This window comes from Carlito syrichta, unplaced genomic scaffold (genome assembly GCF_000164805.1).
Source record: "Carlito syrichta isolate Samal-C Ts95f unplaced genomic scaffold, Tarsius_syrichta-2.0.1 Scaffold314997, whole genome shotgun sequence".
Lineage (NCBI taxonomy): Eukaryota > Metazoa > Chordata > Mammalia > Primates > Tarsiidae > Carlito > Carlito syrichta.
In genome coordinates, this window is record NW_007259093.1 from 188,239 (window position 1) to 209,922 (window position 21,684).

The 21,684-nt window shown below is 36.8% G+C and overlaps 1 protein-coding gene across 4 annotated transcripts in view; it reads right to left on the reverse strand.

Annotated features, from left to right (window-relative positions):
- BRCC3 (BRCA1/BRCA2-containing complex subunit 3) overlaps positions 1–21,684 on the reverse strand; it is an 81,176-nt gene that overhangs the window by 20,897 nt on the left and 38,595 nt on the right. For 3 of the 4 annotated variants that reach the window (XM_021706025.1, XM_021706024.1, XM_021706026.1), the window contains one exon: positions 19,562–19,636. The exons of the other annotated variant lie outside the window; for it this stretch is intronic. In XM_021706025.1, coding sequence (XP_021561700.1) covers positions 19,562–19,636 — 75 coding nt within the window. The remainder of the gene's footprint in view (positions 1–19,561; positions 19,637–21,684) is intronic. 4 annotated transcript variants of the gene reach the window in all.

Below are 21,684 nucleotides of genomic sequence, written 5' to 3' on the forward strand. Positions count from 1 at the left end.
GTACTGATACATGCTATAACATGAATGAGCCTTAAAAAAATTATGCTAAGTAAAAGCAGTCAGTTACAAAAGATCTGATACTATGTGATCTCATTCATACGGAATTCTAGACTAGAGAAATCTATGGAGACAGAAAGTTGATTAGTGATTGCTTAGGGATATGAGGTGGGAGTGCAGTGGCTAGGTAGGCAATAATTAAAGAGTATGGGGCTTCTTTTCAACATGATGAAAATGTTCTAAAATTGACTGTGGTGATAGTTGTACATATCTGTGAAAACACACAAATTGTAGAACTATACATGTTAAATGGATGAATTTTATAGTTTGTAAACTTTTTTTCAAAAAGCCAAGACAGAAAGAATACTTGAATAAGTGAAGCTACTTGGAAATAAATTAAAATTAAAAACACAAAATTTAAATGAAAAAGATTTTTTTAAATCATAAATCTATGTTATTTGGTACACAACACATAAGGATTTAATTTGCAACATCAGTAACACAAAGTGGGTGTGAAGCTATATAGAATTTTTGCATGCAATTAAAATTAATGTGTTATCAATAGAATGGAATATTATACCATTAAGATGTTTTATGTAATAGCAATAGTGACCACTAAACAGGATTCAACTCTATGGCTGTCTATAATAAACTAACTTTATGGGTTGAAAATGAAAAGATTTTAAAAATCCCATAAAAATGGTTACCAAGAGAGTAGGTATATCTATATTAATATCAGGGGGAAAAAAACTTTAAATAAAAGGCTATTACAAGGGACAAATAAGGACATTATAGAAGGGTCAATATTTAGATAGGACAATTGTAAATATTTATGCAGCAAACATCAGAGCTCCTAAATATATTAAGCAAACTAGGACAGAATTGAAGGGAGAAATAAGGAAACAGAGGACTTGAACAACACTATTTAACCAACTGGACCTAAAAAAAACACATACCATCAGGGTGACAGAGTGAGACTCCAACACACACACACAGACACACACACACACACACACACACACACACAAAAGCAAAAGTAGTACAAAGAGGGAAGTTTAGCACTGCTTTTCTTGCTATGAACATGTGCATTATAAAAAGAAGAAATATCTCAAATCAACAAACTAATTTTATACCTCAAAAAACTAGAAAACAATGAACAAACTAAACCTAAAGCTAGCAGAAAGCAAAATAATAAAGATTAGAGAAAACAAGAATGAAATCAAGAATAGAAAGTTGATAGAAAAAAATGAAACTAAAAGTTGGCTTTAAAAAAGAAAAAAGATCAGCAAAATTAGCAACCTCTTAGCTAGACTAAGAAAAAAAGAAAGAACTAAAATCAAAAATAAAAAGGATTATAAGATAATATTATAAACAATTGTAAACAATTGTAAACAAACAAATTGATCACCTAGAAGAAAAGGATAAATTTCTAGAAACATACACATAGCAAGACTGAATCATAAAGAAATAGAAAATCTCAACAAACCGGTAACAAGTAGAAGACTGAATCAGTAATCAAAAACCTTATCAATAAAGAAAAGCCCAAGAGTAGATAGCTTCACTGAAAACTTCTGCTGAATATTTAAAGGAGAATTAACAGCAAACCTCCTCAAACTTTTTCAAATATTTAATTACAGAGTAATTTCCAAGCCATTCTATGAGGTCATAATTACCCTGATGACAAGCTAGACAAAGATACTACAAGAAAACTATACAGAAATATCCCTGATGAATATAGATTTTAAAATTCCAACAAGATAGTGGCAAACCAAATTTCACAGCACATTAAAAAGATAATATATCATGACCAAGTAGGATTTATTCCTGGAATGCAAATATGTTTAAACATATTGAAAATCAAAGACAAAAACTACATGATTATCTCAGCTGGTGTGCAAAAAAGCATTGGACAAGATTCAACATTCTTTCATAATAAAAACATTTAACAAAGCTGGGCCCAGTGGCTCAGGCCTATAATCCCAGCACTTTGGGAGGCCAAGGTGGGAGATTACTTGAGCCCAGGAGCTTAAGACCAGCCTACATAACATAGCAAGACCTGGCTTCTACAAAAAAATTTTAAAAAGTAGCTGGGGTTGGTGTCACCTGTAAGTCCCAGTTACTCAGGGGGCTGAGGCAGAAGGACCGCCTGAGCCCAGGAGGTCAAGGCTGTGGTGAGCCGTGACTGGGCCACTGCATTCCTGCCTGGGTGACAGAGTGAGACTGGAAGGAATAAAAGAAAAGAAAAAACAGCAACAACAACAAAAACATTTAACAAAATCAGAGTAGAAGGAAACCATCTCACATAACAGGGGCTATATAGAAAAGCCCATAGCTAACATCAGAGACAATGGTGAAAAACTGAAAGCTTTTCTTCTAAAATCAGGGACAAAAATACAAGGATGCCTTCTCTTGCCAATTCTATTCAACATAGTTTTGGAAGTCATGGCCAGAGCAGTTAAACAAGAAAAAGAAATAAAAGGCAACTAAATTGAAAAGAAAGACATAAAATCATCTTTGTTCACAAATGACAATCTTATATGTAAAAAAACCCTAAGGATTCCACAAAACAACTGTCAAAACTAACAAATAAACTCAGTAAAGCAGCAGGATACAAAATCGATATGCAAGAATCAGTTGTAGTTCTGTACAATAACAATCCAAAAATGAAATCAATAAAATAATTCTACTTGCAACAGTATCAAAAAGTGTTAAATACTTAAGAATTAACCAAGGAGGTGAAAGACTTCTTTATACAGTAAAAACTACAAACCATTTCTGAATGACTACATAAAACTAAAAAACTTCTGTGCACCAAAAAGAAACAGTGAACTAAGTGAAAAGGCAATGTATTGAATGGGAGAAAATATTTGTAAATCACAAGGTTAATATCCAGACTATATAATGAACTACTATCATCAAAAACAAAAAATCTGATTTTAAAATAGGCAAAGAACTTTAATCAATATTTTTCTGAAAATGATTTACAATTGGCCAACAACCATATGAAAGGGTGTTCGACATCACTAATCATCAGAGAAATGCAAATCAAAACCACAATGAGATATCACTTCACACCCATTATGACAGCTACTATTTTAAAAAATCAGAAAATAAGCCGCGCTCGGTGGCTCAGCCTGTAATCCCGCACCTTTGGGAGGCTGAGGTGAGTGGATTGCCTGAGCCCATGGGTTCGAGACCCGCCTGGGCAGCAAGACCTCATCTCTACAATAAATCAAAAAAATTAGCCGGGCGTGGTAGCACGCGCTTGTAATTCTGGCTACTCAGAAGGCTGAGGTGGAAGGATGGCCGGAGCCCAGCAGGTCGAGGCTGCGGTGGCTGGGAGCAGCCACTGCACTCCAGTCTGGGCGACAGAGTGAGACTCCAACTCAAAACAAATAAAAAAATAAAAATAAATAAATAAATAATCGGAAAATAACAAGTGTTGACAGAAAAATGGAGGAGTTGGAACCCTTATATGTTATTGTTGATACTGTAAAATGGTGCAACCTTTATGAAAAACAGTATACAGTTTGTTTAAAAAATTAAAAATAGACCTAATATATGATCCATCAATCCCACTTCTGGGTATTGAAAGCAGGATTTTATAAGTGGATCTTGAACAATTATTGCAATACTATAAGAAAATGATTGGCAGTAGCAGGAATCTGCTGGGAGGGGGGCAGGGAAGCGGGATTGGCAGTAGTGGGAATCTGCCTGGGGAAGGGGGAGCACACCTCATCAACAAGGGTTCCTGCATAATGAACATTTGAATACCTAGCCCTGAATTGTACCCCACATCTTCAAAATAAAAAAATTAAAAGTTAAAAAAAGAGAAAGCAGGATCTCAATGAGATATTTACACACCCATATTCAGAGCATGATTTATAATAGTCAAGAGGTGAAAGCAACCCAAATGTATGTTAATAAATGAATGGATAAATGAAACTAACATATAACATATAATGAATGCTACATAACCTTAAAAATGAAGGAAACCCTGTTACAGGCTACAACATGAGAAGGAACCCTGAGATTATTTGCTAAGTAAAACAAGCTATTCACAAAAAGACAAATATAGTGTTTTCTTACTTAAATGAGGTATCTAATGTATCAAATTCACAGATATATAAAGTAGAATGGTGGTCAGTAGGGGCTGCAAGGAGGGAATAAAGGGGAGTTGTTTGATGGGTATAGAGTTTCCACTCTGCAGGACGAAAAGGTTTTGGAGATCTGCTTCATAACAATGCAAATATACTTGACATTACTGAACTGTATACTTAAAATGGTTAAGATGGTAAATTTTGTGTTTTTTTAACCACATTTAAATTTTAAAAGATTTTTTGTAAAATTAAAAAATTTTATAAATGAATATTGTAAAACTGAAAAATACTTAAACCATTGGAAGGGCTAAAAGAAAGACTGAGCATAGCAGAATGAGCACAAACACAGGTCAATAAAATATACTCTACATGAGGCAAAGAGTTAAAAAAAGAGAGAAAATAAAATAACAGACTGGAGTGTGACAGAACTGTGAGACAGTATGAATTATTCTAATTTATGCATCATTAGAGCCCACAAGTAGAGCAGAGAGAGAATGTCTGAAAAGATAGTAGCTAAGAATTCTCCAAAAACTGATTCATACCGACATATTCACAATCTCACCCAATCACAAGCAATATGAACGAAGTAAATTAACACAGGCACATTGTAGCAGCTAACAGAATAAAAGACATATTACAGATAAGGGAGCAATAAGATGGAAAGAATAATGGTTGACTTTTCATCCGAACCAGTGAAGGCTGAAAGACAATGGGATGGCATCTTTAATATACACAGAAGTTGTCAACCCCAGAATTTTATATAAAGGTGAACCAGACATTTTTAGGGGAAAAAAAGAAAGAAAGTAGACAAAATTAATTTGGAGAGCTTCACTACCAGAAACATTCAAAATTCTTCAAAGAACTTTGCACAGAACTCTAGAACAGAATGAAAACCACCATAAGCACATAGTTGTACAACAGTTTATCTTATCTTTTCACCTACTGAAAAATATTTAGGTGTTTCCCATTTTTAACAAGTACAGCCATATACATGAGCAGATTTTTTGCATGAAAATAAGCCTTCATTTCTCTAATGTAACTGTCCAGTGGAAGGATTGCTGGTTTATATGGTAAGGAGATATTTAACTTCATGCCAGTTTTCCAGAATAGCTATATCATTTTGTATCTCCACTAGTATATGACAGTTCCAATTGCTCTGTGTCCTGATCATTTTTTTAAAAAACGTACCTCATTCTAATAGGTGTCTAGTGATGTCTATTGTGATTTTAATTTATATCCTTAATGGCTAATAATGCTGGGTTTTTTTAAATCAAAAAAATTTTCATTTTTTCTTTTTATTTGCCATCCTTATATCGTCTTTGGTGAATTTTTTGTCCCAGGCTTTTAATTGGGTTGCTTATTTTCTTATTGTTGCTTTTTCAGAGATTTTCAAATATTCTGGATGCAAGTTTTTTAATAGAATATGTGGCAGTTTGCCATTATGTTCCCTGCTTTTCAAAAGTTTTTCATTTTATTCTCATAGCTCTGGATGTCAGCAGTTCAAAATCAAGGTGTCACAGGGCTTCTACACTCCCACTGAAAGCTCTAATGGAGAATACTTCTTTGCCTCTTCCATTTTCTGGTGGCTCCAACTGTTCCTTGGCTTGTGGCAGCATAAATCCAATCTCTACCTCCATTTTCATGTGGCCTTCTCTGTGTTCTCCTCCTCTCTCCTAAGACACTTGTCCTTGAAGATATCTAATCTAGGATGATCTTACCTTGAGATCCTTAGTTACATCTATAAAGACCCTTTTCCAAATAAGGTCTTATTCACAGGTTCCATGTGAACATATCTTTTGAAGGGCCACCATTCAAACAACTGCAGTTTACCTTCCAGACCCACTAAATTAATGTCTATCTGACATGCAAAATATATTCAGCTCATCTCCATACTTTCAAAAGACTTAACCCAATGCAGCATCAACTACAAATCTAAAAACTTATCTAAATATCATCAGCTCAAAAAGTCCCAAATTTTATTTTCTAAATTATCTGAATCAGGTATGGCTGACACTTTGAGTATGATTCATCCTGGGGTAAAATTCCTTTCCATCTATAGACCTATGAAACTAGAAAACAAATGACGACTTCAACATCATTAGGCTTCAAGGTCTGAGAATAATTGACTCTGGTGGTTGGCTCTGTCTTTTGCACCTATGGTAGCAGCTCAGGTGCCCTCTGCACCAGCAATAGTGGCTCAATCATGCTCTGTGCCTGCAGTGGTGCCCCACCATGCTGTGCATCTATGGCAGTGGCTCTGTATCCATGGCCACGGTTTGGTTACCTTCTGCATCTGCAGCAAAGGCTCTGTCACCCTCTGCATCTGTAGCAGTGGCTCCATCTCCCTCGGTACCCACATTGGCTCTGCCTTCACAGTCATTATATATTTCTTGAAGAGTAGCACATATTTGCAACGAAGTAGCTCTGTTACTCCATTTTCTGCCTGCAGAACCCCAGAAGTTCAATGGCCTTCCTTCAGTTTATTCTATCTGTCTCCTTCAGACCAACTTGGCAGTATTTCTGATGACACAGCACTGTCAAAAACCTTGCAGATCTCCTGTGTATGTCAAGTGGACCCATGGCATTAGAAAAGAAGGTTCAGCCGCGCTCGGTGGCTCAGCGTGTCATCCCGCGCCTTTGGGAGGCTGAGGTGAGTGGAGTGCCTGAGCCCGCGGGTTCGAGACCCGCCTGGGCAGTGAGACCTCATCGCTACAATAAATCAAAAAATGAGCTGGGCGCGGTAGCGCGCGCCTGTCATTCCGGCTACTCGGAAGGCTGAGGCAGAAGGATCGCCGGAGCCCAGCGGGTCGAGGCTGCGGTGGCCGGGAGTGGCCGCTGCACTCCAGTCTGGGTGACAGAGTGAGACTCCAACTCAAAAAAAAAAAAAAAACAACAAAATCATGAACTTTGCAGCAACCTGGATGAACTTGGAGTCTATAATACTGAGTGATCTCTCACAGAAACAAAGAACTGAGTATCACATGTCCTCACTCATAAGTGGACCTTGAACAACTACCTCAATACTATAAGAAAAGGATGGACAGTAGCAGGGAAACTGCAGGGGGATTGGGGGGCGGGGAAGTGGGATTGACAGTAGTGGAAATCTGCTTGGGGAAACGGGGCCACACCTCGTCAACAAGGGTACCTGCACAATGAATATTTGTATACCTAACCATGAAATGTACCCCACAATTTTAAAATTAAAAAATTTTTAAGTTAAAAAGCAAAATTAGCCAGGTGTGGTACCACGCACCTATAGCTCCAGCTACTTGGAAGGCTAAGGTGGAAGGATCGCCGGAGCCCAGCAGGTCGAGGCTGCAGTGGCCATGAGCATGCCACCGCACTCCAGCCTGGGCGACAGAGTAAGACTCCAACTCAAAAAAAAAAAAAAAAGATAGTTGAGTGGAATTATGAGTCACACACAGGATCTCTTCAGTAAAAGGATGTCAGACTGCACCCTTGGCCTTCTCTCCAGAGCATTCTTTTCCAACAATAAATTTCTTATTTTTAGCATCCTTTGCAGTCTGGATAGGCTGCAAACCTCCCAAGTAATCAAGTGCTGGTTCTTTTTTGCTCAGCAGTTCATCCCTTACTTTATCTCTTTCCTCTGACACTTTACTATAATATAAGCAGCAAGGAGAAACCAGTTCTCACCTTCAACACTTTGCTTGATTTCCTAAAGTAATATCTAAGTTCATCACTTACAAGTTATACTTTCCAACAGTAGAACTAATTAAGTCAAACTTTCTACCACTTTATAACAAAATCACCTTTCCACTAATTTCCAATAACATGTTACTTATTTCATTCTGAGACCTCACCAGAATTACCTTTAACATTCATATTTCTAAAAATATTCTGTATTCTCTAAGGTAGCAGAATCTATTTCTTTACTGTACTTCTCACTTCCTTTCAAGCCTTCACCAGAATCTCCTTCAACACCCATATTTCTATGAACACTCTCATCAAGGCAATTAGGCTTTTTCTATTATGCTTGTCAAAATTCTCCCATTATTCATTATTCAAGTGGTTTTTCCAATTACTCAATTCCAAAGCCATTTGCACATTTGGGAGGGGTATTTGTTACAGCAGCACTCCACTTTCAGTATCAAAATCTATGTTTCCTGGAGCTGTCAAAAAGAACTACCACAAACTTGGTGGCTTAAAACAGACATTCATTCTCTGATAGTTCTGAAGACCAGAGTCTAAAATCTAGCTGTCATTCTTAGTTTAAGGCAGCATAACTCCCATCTCTGTATCTGTCTTCACATGGCCTTCAATATTTTGGGGGTATATTTCTACAATCTGTATTCTGTTCCCTTGATCTCTGATCCCCCACCAATACTACCTGTCTTGATTATTGTAGTTTAATAGTAAGTCAACATCCAGTAATGTGATGCCTCCAAATTATTTTTGTTTCTTAAAATTCTTTTATCTATTAGGGTTATTGTGTTCTTCCATAAAATTTTGGAATCAGTAAGTCTATATCCTCAAAAAATTATGCTGGGAATTTGATTGTTATTATACCTGTAGATTTGGGGAGAATTGATGTCTTTGCCACTCTGAGTCTTCCAGTTCATAAAAATAGTATGTCTTTCTGTTTATTTAGGTCTTCTTTGATTTTACTCATATGTATTTTTAGTTGTTCAGCATGATTCCTGTTCATATTTTGTTAGGCTCATACCTAGGTATTTCATTTTGGAGAGAGGTATTTTAAATAGTACTACTAAAACCTTTGGCTTACAAATGTTGATTGCTAGCATTCAGAAACAGAATTGATGTTTTTGTGTGCTAATCTTGTATTCTATGACCTTGCTAAAAATCATACAATCAGCCGGGCTCGGTGGCTCAGCCTGTAATCCCAGCGCTTTGGGAGGCTGAGATGAGTGGATTGCCTGAGCCCGCGGGTTCGAGACCCGCCTGGGCAACTTGGCGAGACCTCATCTCTACAATAAAATCAAAAATTAGCCAGGTATGGTATAGTTCCAGCTACTTGGAAGGCTGAGGTGGAAGGATCACTGGAGTCCTGAAGGTTGAGGCTGCAGCAGCCAGGAGCGGCCACTGCACTCCAGTCCGCGTGACAGAGTGAGACTCCAACTCAAAAAAAAAAAAAAAAAAAATCATACAATCATGTTGTGTATAGAGAGTATTTCTTTCTTTCCAATCTATGCCTTTTATGTGCTTTAAGCCTTATTAAACTGGCTAAGACTTTGAGTACTACCCTGAATAAGAGTGGTAAGTGGACATCCTTGCTTTACTCCTGATCTTAGAGAAAACATTCAGCCTCTCAGCAATAAGTATGATTTTGGGTGAGAGTTATTTACAACTGCTCTTTATTCGGCTGAGGAAGTTCTTTTCTACTCTTGGCTTATTGGTACTTTCATCACTAAAGGGTGTTGAATTTTGTCAGATGCTTATCTTGTATCTATTGGGATGATGTGATTTTTGCTTTTTTCTATTAATGTGCTATATTTCATTATTTAATACCCTGATGTCAAGCATCCTTGGTTGTGGTATTTAATCCATTTTATATGTTACTGCATTTGATTTGCTAGTATTTTGCTGAGAGATTCTACATTTATGTTCATAAAGCTTCCAATTTCTTTTCCTGAATTTCCCTGTCTGCTTCTGGTAATATGGTAATACTGGCCACAGAGAAAATGTTGGTAAGCATGCTCTTCTTTTCTATTTTGTACAACAAATTGTAAAGGATTAGTATTAATGTATTTAGTATTTATTTTACTTTAAACATTTGGTAAACTTTGCCACAGTGAAGCCACCTGACCCTGGGCTTTTCTTTGTTGGAAGTTTGTTGATTACTAACTCAATTTCTTTACATGTTGTAGGTATATTCAGATTTTCTATTTCCTCTTCAGTCAGTTTAGTTTTTGTCTTTTTAAGAATTACTCCATTTCATCTAAGTTATCTTCTTCATTGACATATTAATTGTATTGCCTTATAATCCTTGTAATTTCTTTTATTCCTAATTTTAGTAGTCTTTGTTTTTGCTTTATTTTCTCTTCCATCCTTTTTAAAAAAAATTTTTTTATTTTTAATTGTGGTGCAAAAACACATAAAATTTACCATCTTAACCATTTTAAGTGTGCATATGTTAGATTACTAAATATATTCACATTGTTGTATAAACATCTCCAGAGTCTTGTTTATCAATGCAACCACTGACAGACATTTGAGTTATATTCACCTCTTGGTTCTTATGAATAATGCTGCTATGAACATGGGTGTGCAAATATCTCTTTGAGATCTTGCTTTCAATTCTTTCAGATATATACCCAGAAATGGAATTGTCAGATCATATAATAAATATATTTTTAGTTTGTTGGCCAGGCACGGTAGCTCAAACTCACAATCCCAGTGTTTTGGGAGGGCAAAGCAGGAGGATTACTTGCAGTTAGGAGTTCAAGACCAGCCTGTGCAATACAGTGAGACACCATCTACATACACACACACACAGACACACACACACACACACGCGCGCACAAGTTTTAAAAAAAATTAGCAGCTGGGCATGGTGGCATGTTCTTGTAGTCCTAACTACTCAGGAGGTTGAGGAGGGAGGATCCTTTGAGCCAGGAGTTCGAGGCTGCAGTAAGCCATGATTGTGCCATTGCACTCTACTCTGAGTGACAGAGCAAGACCCAACTCTTAAAATAAATAAACCTATTTTTAACTTTTTAAAGAACCTTCATACTGTTTTCCATAGATGTTATACCATCTTACATTCTCACAAGTATTTCAACTTCTATATCCCCACCAAACACTTGCTAATTTATTTTTTTTATGATGGCCGTACTAATAGGTATCAGGTAATAGCTCATTGTGATTTTGATTTGTATTTCTCTAACAACGACTGATGTTGAGCATTTTTTCATATACCTGTTGGCCATTTGCATAACATGTTTAGAGAAATATGTGTTCAAATTTTTCCCACTTTTAAATCAGGCAATTTATTTTTTTCTTATTGAGTTGTAGCAATTCTTTTTATGTTCTGGATATTAACTCCTTATCAGATACAGTATATGATTTGCAAATGTTATCTCTCATTCTGTAGATTGCCTTTTCACTGTTGTTTCATTGATGCACAAGTTTTTTAATTTGACATAGTCTCACTTGTCTATTTTTTCTTTTGTTGGCTGTGCTTTTGGTGTCATACCCAAGAAATCAGTGTCAAATTCAATATTGTGAAGATTTTCTCCATGTTTCCTTCTAGGAGTTAAGTTTTAAATCATATGTCTAGGTATTTAAACCATTTTGAGTTAATTTTTGTATATCGTGTAAGATAAGGGTCCAATCACCTTCTTTTATATGCAAATATTATCCAGTGTTCCTAGCACCATCTATTGAAGAAACTATTTTTCCCCAGATTTAGTGGTCTTAACACTGTTGAAGTTCATTTGACCCTATATGTCAGGTTTAATTCTGTGCTCACTATTCTGTTTCATGAGTCTATATGTCTGTCTTTGTGCCAGAATCAGACTGTTTTGATTACTGGAGCTTTGTGGTTACTTTTGAAAACTGTTAGTGTGAATTGTCCAACTTTGTTCTTTTTCAAAATTGTTTTGGCTAGTTGCGGTCCATTAAGATTCCATATGAACCTTAGAATGGATTTTTCTATTTCTGTAAATAAACAAAATAACACTGGGATACTGATAGTGATTGCATTAAATCTGTAGATTGCTTTGAGTAGTAAGATATCTTAACAATATTAAGTTATCCAATCCATGAAAACAAGATGTCTTTCCATTTATTTGTGTCTTTAATTTCTTGCAGCAGTATTTTGTAGTTTTGAATGTATAAGTCTTTCACCTCCTTGGTTAAAGTTATACATACATATTTTATTTTTTTATATTATTGTAACTCAGATTTTCTTAATTTCCTTTTCTGATTATTCATTGCTAGCATATGGAAAAAAATTTATTGTTGTATGTTGACTTTTGTGTCCTGCAACTTTACTGAATTTGTTTATTCTAACAGTTTTTTGGTGGGGTTTCGAAATATAAGACATGCCATTTGTGAACAGAGATAAGTTTACATCTTCCTTTCCAATTTGTACACCTTTTATTTCTTTTTCTTGCCTAATTGTACTTGCTAGGAATTTTAGTCCTTTGTTGAAAGCTTATTTTTAAATTAAACTGTGTTTTATGGTTGAATTATAAGAACTCTTTACATATTCTGGATGCTATAACATTATTATATATGTTGTCCCCCCTTATTCTTGGTTTCATTTTCCATAGTTTCAGTTACCTGCAGCCAACCAATGTTCAAAAGTGTTAAACAGAAAATTCTAGAAATAAACAATTCATAAGTTTTAAATTGCAGACCTTTCTGAGCAGCATGATAAAATCTTTCACTATCCTGTTCCAATCCATCTGGGAAGTAAATCATTCCTTTGTCTAGGAGATCCAAACTATACACTATCTGCCAATTAGTAACTTAGTAGTCATTTCAATTTTATCAAGTTGACTGTCATGGTATTGTAGAGCTTTTGTCCAATTAACCCTGATTTTACTTAATAATGGCCCCAAAGCTCAGGAATACACATGCTGGCAGTTTGGATATGCCAAAGAGAAGCCCTGAAGTTCTTCCTTTAAGTGAAAATGTGAACATTCTCAACTTAATAAGGAAGAGAAAATATATACTGAGATTGCTAAGATTTATAGCTAAAACAAATCTTCTGTCCTTGAAATTGTGAATGAAATAGTTAACAATTCTTCTATTTTATTACTGTTGTTGTTAATCTCTTACTCTGCCTAATTTATAAATTAAACTGTATCGTAGATACGTATGCACAGGAAAAAATTTCAGGCCTCCACTGGGGTTCTTGAAACAAATCCTACACAGATGAGGGGGGACTGCTTTATATACTTTGCCACTATTTTTTTCCTATTCTGTAGGTTGTTTAACCTCATTTGATGCACACATGGTTTTCATTTTTATCAAGTTCAATTTATCTTTTTTCTTTGTGCCTTATGCTTTTGATATCATATCTAAGAAACCTGTGCCAAATTCAAGGTCATGAAAATTTACCCCTATATTTTCTTCTAAGGGTTTTATTGTTTTAACTCTTCTATTTAGGTGGTTGATCCATTGTAAGTTAATTTTTGCACGTTGGATAAGGATAGTGGTCTAACCTCACTCTTTCACATGTGGATATCCAGGTGTCCCAGCACCATTTGTTGAACAGCCATCTTGTTCCTTGTTGAATTATCTTGGCACATGTTTTGAAAACCAATTGACCATAAATGTATAGGTTTATTTATGGACTCTCAATTCTATTCCATTGATTTACATACCTATCCTTTGCCACCTTTTGTTGTTTTTCTACAGGTTTCTGAAACTCTGCCCCTTTCTTCCTAGTCTTTGTTTTTCCCATTTGTTGTTTAGAATGGATAATTCTATTAATCTATCTTCAATTCACTGACTCTTTTCTCTGTTATCTCTACTGTGGTCTTCTTACTTTTAATCTAGTGAGTTTTAAAATCTTGGTTATTATATTTTCAGTTCTAAAATTTCCATTTAGTTCTTTTTATCTCCTATTTCTCACCAGATATTTTTCTTTCTCCCAACGTAGCCTCATCAACGATGTATAAAAGTCAAAAGAATACATCACCAGCACTATTGACATTTTGGAGCAGGAAATGATACGAAATGGGAACAAAGAAATGAGCATAGGAAATGGTAACTAAATGGGCAAATACAAAGATATATTTTCTATTTAAACTAACTGAAAAGATAATTATAGAGTCGCACTACAAGAAATATTAAAGGATGTTCTTCAAGAACACCTCCAACACACAATTACCTGATCCACTAAAATAACATAACAATGAATTATAGCTAATTAACCTACAAAGGAGATAAAACGGAATCATAAAAATTACTTAATTCACCCAAAAGAAGGCAGAAGAGGAAAAAGTGAATGAAAATCAGATGCCAGCCGGCTCGGTGGCTCAGCCTGTAATTCCGCGCCTTTGGGAGGCTGAGGTGAGTGGATTGCCGAGCCCATGGACAGCGAGACCTCATCTCTACAATAAATCAAAAAATCAGCCAGGCGCGGTAGCGCACGCCTGTAATTCCAGCTACTCGGAAGGCTGAGGCGGAAGGATCGCTGGAGCCCGGCAGGTCGAGGCCGCGGTGGCCGGGAGCGGCCACTGCACTCCAGTCTGGGAGACCGAGTGAGACTCCAACTCAAAAAAAAAAAAAAAAGAAAATCAGATGTGACAAACAGAAAACAAACAGCAAGATGTAAATAAGACAGAGATTGTTCAATTAGATTAAAGACTGAAATCTACAAAATCCCCACTTTGAACTCAAAGACACAGATAGGTTAAAAGTAAAAAGATACAACACGCTAACAATGTTCAAAAGAGATAGCAGAATACATATCCTTTTCAAGTGTACACAAAAAATTCACCTATACAGACCATATTCAGGGCCATAAACACTCTTGACAATTTTTAAAAGGATTTAAGTCACATGAAGCATTTTATTTTATTTTTTTTAGAGAGAGGGTCTTGCTCTGTTGCCCAGAGTGCAGTGCAGTGGTGCGATTATAGCTCACTGCAGCCCTGAACTCCTGGGCTCAAGTGATCCTCCTGCCTCAGCTTCGTGGATAGCTGGCTCAACAGATGTGCACCACTACACCCAGCTAATTTTTTTGTAGAGATGAGGTCTTGCTATGTCGTCCAGGCTGGTCTCAAACTCCTGGCCTCAAGCAATCCTCCCACCTCAGCCTCCCAAAGTGCTGAGATTACAGGCATGAGCCACCATGCCTGGTCACATGTAGTATTTTTTTTCTGACCACAGTGGAATTAAATTAGAAATCAATAACAGAAGGATATCATCAAGAAAATCCCAAAGTACTTAGAAACTAAATAACACTTTTAAATAACCTGGGGATCAGTAAGAAAGTCAAAAGGAAAAATTTAAAGTATTTATACAACGAAAGCAGTACTTAGAAGGAAATTTATAGCACACGATACTTATATAAAAAAGAAGATCCCATGCCTTTGGGAGGCTGAGGTGAGTGGATTGCCTGAGCCCACGGGTTTGAGACCTGCCTGGGCAACTTGGCGAGACCTCATCTCTACAATACATCAAAAAATCAGCTGGGCGTGGTAACGTATGCCTTTAATTCTGGCTACTCGGAAGACTGAGGTGGCAGGATCGCTGGAGCCCAGCAGGTCGAGGCTACAGTGGCCGGGAGCGGCCACTGCACTCCAGTCTGGGCGACAGAGTGAGACTCCAACTCAAAAAAAAAAAGAAGAAGAAAGGTTGCAAATCAATGAACTCAAATTCCATCTGCCCTAAAAAACAAGCCTAGAAAAATAAAAGAACAAAAGAAGAAAAAAGACGACTCAAAGTAAGCAGAAAGAAATCACATATATCAGAATGGACATAAATGTAACAATAAACAGAAAAATAGAAAAAAAATCAATGAAATCAAAGGTGATTCTTTGAGATAATCAGTAACACTGTAAAACTTATAGCCAGATTTTTTTTTTAAAAGACTCAAATTATCAGTATAGGGATGAGAAGACTAAAATTACCATATAAGAATGAAAGAGATGACATTACTATAGATTTTAGAGATGATAAAAGGATAAGAGAATATTATGAACAACTTGATACCAATACATTCAACATCTTAGATGAAATGGATAAATTCCTCGAAAGACACAAACTACCAAAGCTTGCTCTAAAGAAATAGATAACAGAAGGGGAAGGGGAGAAGAGGTGTAGGGACAAAAAATCATCTATCAGGTACAATGTATAGAGGTGGCGATGGTGTGTACACTTAAAGTCCAGACCAAAAACTATTTGTACGCCCCCAAAGCTATTGAAATAAACATAAAATAAAATAAACAATCCAAATAGCCTTGTAGCAATTAAGTAAATCAAATTTGTAATTAAAAACTTCCCACAAACAAGACTCTAGATGCAGAAGGCTTCCTAGGTGGAGCCTACCACTTAAGGAAGAAATAACTTCCTAAAGCCAGCATTTCTCTGATACAAAAGCCACATCTTTAAAATAAAACAAATTGAAAATCAATACTAAAAAAAAGAAAACAAAACTTAGCCAGGCATGAGTGTCTTATGCCTGTAATCCTAGCACATTGGGAGGCCAAAGTAAGAGGATCACTTAAGGTCAGGAGTTCAAGACTAGCCTGGGCAACTTAGTGAGACCCTGTCTTTACAAATTAAATAATTTTTAAAAATAAAAATGAATATTCCTCATGTATACAGATGAAAAAACTCTGAACAAAATTTTAGCAAATCAAATTCAACAATATGGCTAGGCACAGTAACTCACATCTGTAATTTCGGCACTTTGGGAGGCTGAGGCAGGAGAATTGCTGAGCCCAGGAGTTTGAGACCAGCCTGGGTAACATAGTGAGACTGTCTCTACAAAAAAAAAAAAAGATAAGAATATTAGCTGGGTATGGTGGCATGTGCTTGTAGTCCCAGCTACTGGGGAGGCTATGGTGAGAAGATCGCTTGAGCCCAGGAGTTTGAGGTTGCAGTGAGCTATGATCATGCCACTGCACTCTAGCCTGGGTGATGGAGTGAGACCTCCATCATCTTTGGAAAAAAAAAAAAATCCAACAATATCTAAAATGGATAATTCATCATGACCTCAGGGGTTTATTCTAGGAATAAAAGGTTGGCTTAATATTCAAAAATCCATCAATATAATTAATCAATAGTAACAGTTATAGTCTGTTTACTACATGATCATCTCCATAGATACAGAACAAACATTTGAACAAACATCTATTTTTTAAAAAAATTACTAGCAAACTAGGAATAGAAGGAAACTTCCTCAAGCTAATGAAGGAAATCTATGAAAAATCTTTAGGCAACATCACACTTAATAGTGAAAGACTGAATGACTTTTCCAAAGACCAGGAACAAAGTTACCATGACCACTCTCACAAGTTGTATCTAACAGTTTACTGGAGGGACCAATGATGCAATATGGCAATAAAAATAAACAGAAGGCATCTAGATTAGAAAAAAAGAAACTGCCTTTATTCACAGTTGACAGAATTATTTGTAGATAATCTAATGAACTCTTCAAAAAAGCTACTAAAATTAAGTGAATTCAGTGAGGTTGTAGGATATAAGACCAACATACAAAAATGATTTGCATTTTTATATACTAGCAATGAATAGGAAATTGAAAATTAATACAGTAGCATTTATAGTTGCTACACATGTACCAACTGTACCTCAATAAAGCTATTTTTTTAAAAAAAGGAATCAAGGTTCCTTGGAGAAGTAGTGAATCCAGGTTGGGTAGAGGAAAGAATGAGATGAACCGGGAACATATTCTTATGCCAGAAAATCAGGTAGTACTCGAAGTAAGGGAACAAGTCAAAAGAACATAGGAGGAACTTCCACTAGCTGATTCTGAAATAATATATGCCTCAAAATAACTAATAATAGTAATGGATTAAAACCCACTGAATGAGAATCCAGGTGTTCACACTAATACAAATACATAAATAAATAATCAAATAAGATGAAGATAAAGCTCTTTCTTGAAGTCGAATGCCAACTAGTAAATGTAAAAGGAATGATGGGATTAGAACATTGCAGGACCTCCACAGACAACAGAATCCATGGATGCTCAAATCCGTAATACAAAATAGCACAGTATTTGCATATAACCTGTGCTCATCATCCCATATATGTTAAATTATCTCTAGATTACTTAATAATACCTAATACAATATATTAAAAAGTCAATACATGTTCAGTACAGACACAACTGTTTTTGAGTATTTTTGATCCACAGTTGGTTGAATCAATGATTACAGACCCCATGCATATAAAGCACTGACTGTATTTATTAATTTCAAAGAGAATAGTAACTTTAAGTGGAAAAACCTACCCAACACTACCTTAAGCACATGGCCAAAGTTAAAATCACAAGTAATGAAAAAAATTGACATCATGTGCCTCCGGATATAAAACACCAAGAAGAACCAACATTGTTTCTCAGTGGTATTTTTGCCAAAATTGTATAATCTGCATCTAATCATAATAAAACATGAACAGATCCAAAATTAGGGACATTTCCCAAAATAACTGGCCTGTAGTCTTCAAAAATGTCAGTCATAAAAGACACAGGAACTGCTTCAGATCAAAAGAAACTAAAGAGTCAAGACAATTATATGCATCCTGGACCAGAATAAAGATTTTTTTCTTTTGTTATAAGGGATGTTACTAGAAAAATTGATGATAGCATCTGAATACTACCTGTGGATGAGATAATAACATTGCATGGATTTTAATTTCATGATATTGACAATTATATTCTGGTTATCTAAGAGAATGTCCTTATTCTTTAAGCGATGTCTAAGGAAATACCTATTCTCAAATGGTTCAGGAAACATATGCATACATATGAAGAGATAAAAAGTTAATGGAAATTTGACAAAATTCTGACATCTAGGGAATCTAGATAAGGGATATACAGAAATCCTTTGTACTATTCTTACAACTTTTCTGTAAATGGGAAATAATTTCAACATAAAGAAACATTAAGAGTAATAACCAAAAAATTGATACAGTAAGGACAATTTCTGAGAAAAATCACAGTCCAACAAATGGCAGGAAAGGAAAAAAGAAATCAAAAGCATGGCAAACAGAAAGCAAAAAAGATAATGGCAAGAATGCTGCACACACATCAACAATCATAAAAAAATGAATGCATTACATTCACTTTTTTTTTTTTTTTTTGAGTCAGAGTCTCACTGTCACGCAGGCTGGAGTGCAGTGGTACGCTCCCGGCTACTGCAGCCTAGATCTGCTGGGCTCCAGCAATCCTTCCGCCTCAGCCTTCCAAGTAGCTGGAACAACAGGCCCGTGCTACCATGCCCAGCTAGTTTTTGATTTATTGTAGAGACGAGGTCTCGCCAAGTTGCCTGGGCAGGTCTCGAACCCACGGGCTTAGGCAATCCACTCACCTCGGCCTTCCAAAGTGCTGGGATTATAAGCTGAGCCACCGAGTCTGGCCACATTCACTTATTAATAGGCAGATATTCCAATTGTCTAAAACCAAATAGCTCAAGATCTTGCTGTAGTTTACAAGAGACATACCTGAAACAAAATAACTGAGGAAGACTGAAAATAAAGGATCAGGAAAAATTGTAAGAGGCAAACAAATACTAACAAGAACTATAACAGGTGACAGCAGAAATTACTGGCTGCCATTCTCACCTTCCTCCTTGATAACACAATGCCAATTTTTAGCCAAGACAGACCTACCTAGAAGTTTAAAAACTAGACTTGCCAGCCTCCTTGGTAGCTTAGGTATTGTCACCTGACTAAGTTCTGCCAATGAGACACAAGTAGAATTGTTTTCTGGGACTTCTGAAAAGGTCACTTATTAGAAATCAGCTGAGCTGGGGACAGACCCCTTTTTGCCCTCCTACCTTTCCTCTTCCTTCTGGCCCTCAATGAAGATGTGCTGGCTCGAGCTCCAGAAGTCTCGTGGACCACGAGGGGACCTTAGGATGGAAACCATATACCAAGATGGTGAAGCAGAAGAGGAGCCTGGGTCCCAGATGACATTGCAGAGCCCTGGGATAGCTATCTCCAGATTTCTCTTACCCAAGAAAGAAATAATCTTCCTTGTTTAAACTAACTTTTTTTTGAGTTGGAGTCTTACTCTGTTGCCCAGACTGGAGGGCAGTGACATGATCGTGGCTCACCACAGTCTCGACCTCCTGGGCTCAAGCAATTCTGCCGCCTCAGCCTCCTGAGTAGCTGGGAGTACAGGCGCATGCCCCCATGCCCAGTTAAATTTGTTTTATTTTTTGTAGAGACAAGGTCTCACTACATTGCCTAGACTTGTCTCAAACTCCTAGGCTCAAGCAATACCCCTGCCTGGGCCTCACAAAATGCTGGGATTACAGGCATGAGCCACCACACCCAACCATAAACTATTTTGTTTCTTGTTTAACATTTTTTTCTAATATATGCTGTTGAACCTAATCTTGACAGAAACAATAATATTCTTTAGGGTGAAAGAATCAAGGCATGCAAAAATAAACAAATATACAAACAGGACACAGAGTGTTATTTCATACTGTATGCAGGAAAAACAGCAGAAAAATATAGTTATGACCTTTATACACTATGCACAAAAAAAAACTTCAAAGGATATAAAGGTAACCTTGAGTACAATATGAGAAGTGAACAAATTTAGTTGTGATAGGAAGTTTATATACATCTCTCTCAGACATCTATAATCAAAGCGACCAACAATGAGGAAGGATATAAGGATTGGTATAATACAACTTACGTTATTCCATCAGGGATATAAGGAACTTGCACCCAAGAGAAAATACACATATTTTCAACCCATATGAAAAAGTCACAAACACTAAGTTTTAAGTCAAGGATCAATAAACTTCTTTTTTTTTGGGGGGTGGGGGTTGGAATCTCACTCTGCTGCACAGGAGATTTATTTATTTTTATTTTTATTTTTTTTGAGTTGGAATCTCACTCTGTCGCCCAGACTGGAGTGCAGTGGCCACTCCCGGCCACCGCAGCCTCGACCCGCTGGGCTCCGGCGATCCTTCTGCCTCAGCCTTCCAAATAGCTGGAACTACAGGCGCGTGCTACCACACCCAGCTAGTTTTAATTTATTGTAGAGATGAGGTCTCGCCAAGTTGCTCAGGCGGGTCTCGAACCCGCGGGCTCAGGCAATCCACTCACCACAGCCTCCCAAAGCACGGGATTACAGGCTGAGCCACCGAGCCCGGCTAGCACAGGAGATTTAAATTTTCTTATGTTATTGTAGAGACGTGGTCTCACCATGTTTCCCAAGCTGGTCTCGAACCCGCAAGCTCAGGCAATCCTCTCGCCTCGGCCTCCTGAAGTGCTGGGCTGACAGGTTGGGCCACCGAGCCCAGCCAATACTATGTTAATTTTTAATACTACATTATGGTAACTGATTATGGCCTATGCGATATTGGCGCACCTGTAGTTCCAGCTACTTGGAAGGCTGAGGTGGTAGGATCGCCAGAGCCTAGCAGGTCAAGGCTGTGGTGGCAGTGAGTGTGCCACTGTACTCTAGACTGGGTGACAGAGTGAGACTCCAACTCCAAAACAAAAAAAAAATTAACATAGTATCAATCCCTCTTCCAACTGGAAATTTTTAAATGCACTTCTAAATAACTCTTGGGTTGAAAAGAAAATAAAAACAGAAAATACAAATGACTTACAAGTAATCAAACAAAAACATTGGAACTGCTGTACTTATATATACATCAAAACCCATGGGGCCAAAGTGAGGAGGTAAAATTACGACTTTAAAAGTATTTAGAAAACCAAGAAGACAGAAATTAAAGTTGGTTTTCACCTCAATAATTTAGAATAACAATCACAGCAATGAAATAAGAACAATAAAAAAAAAAGAAAGAAAATAGAAGGAAGAAAAAAATTTTTTTTTCTTTTTTTGAGTTGGAGTCTCACTCTGTCGCCCAGACTAGAGTGCAGTGGCCGCTACCGGCCACCACAGCCTCGACCTGCTGGGCTCTGGCGATCCTTC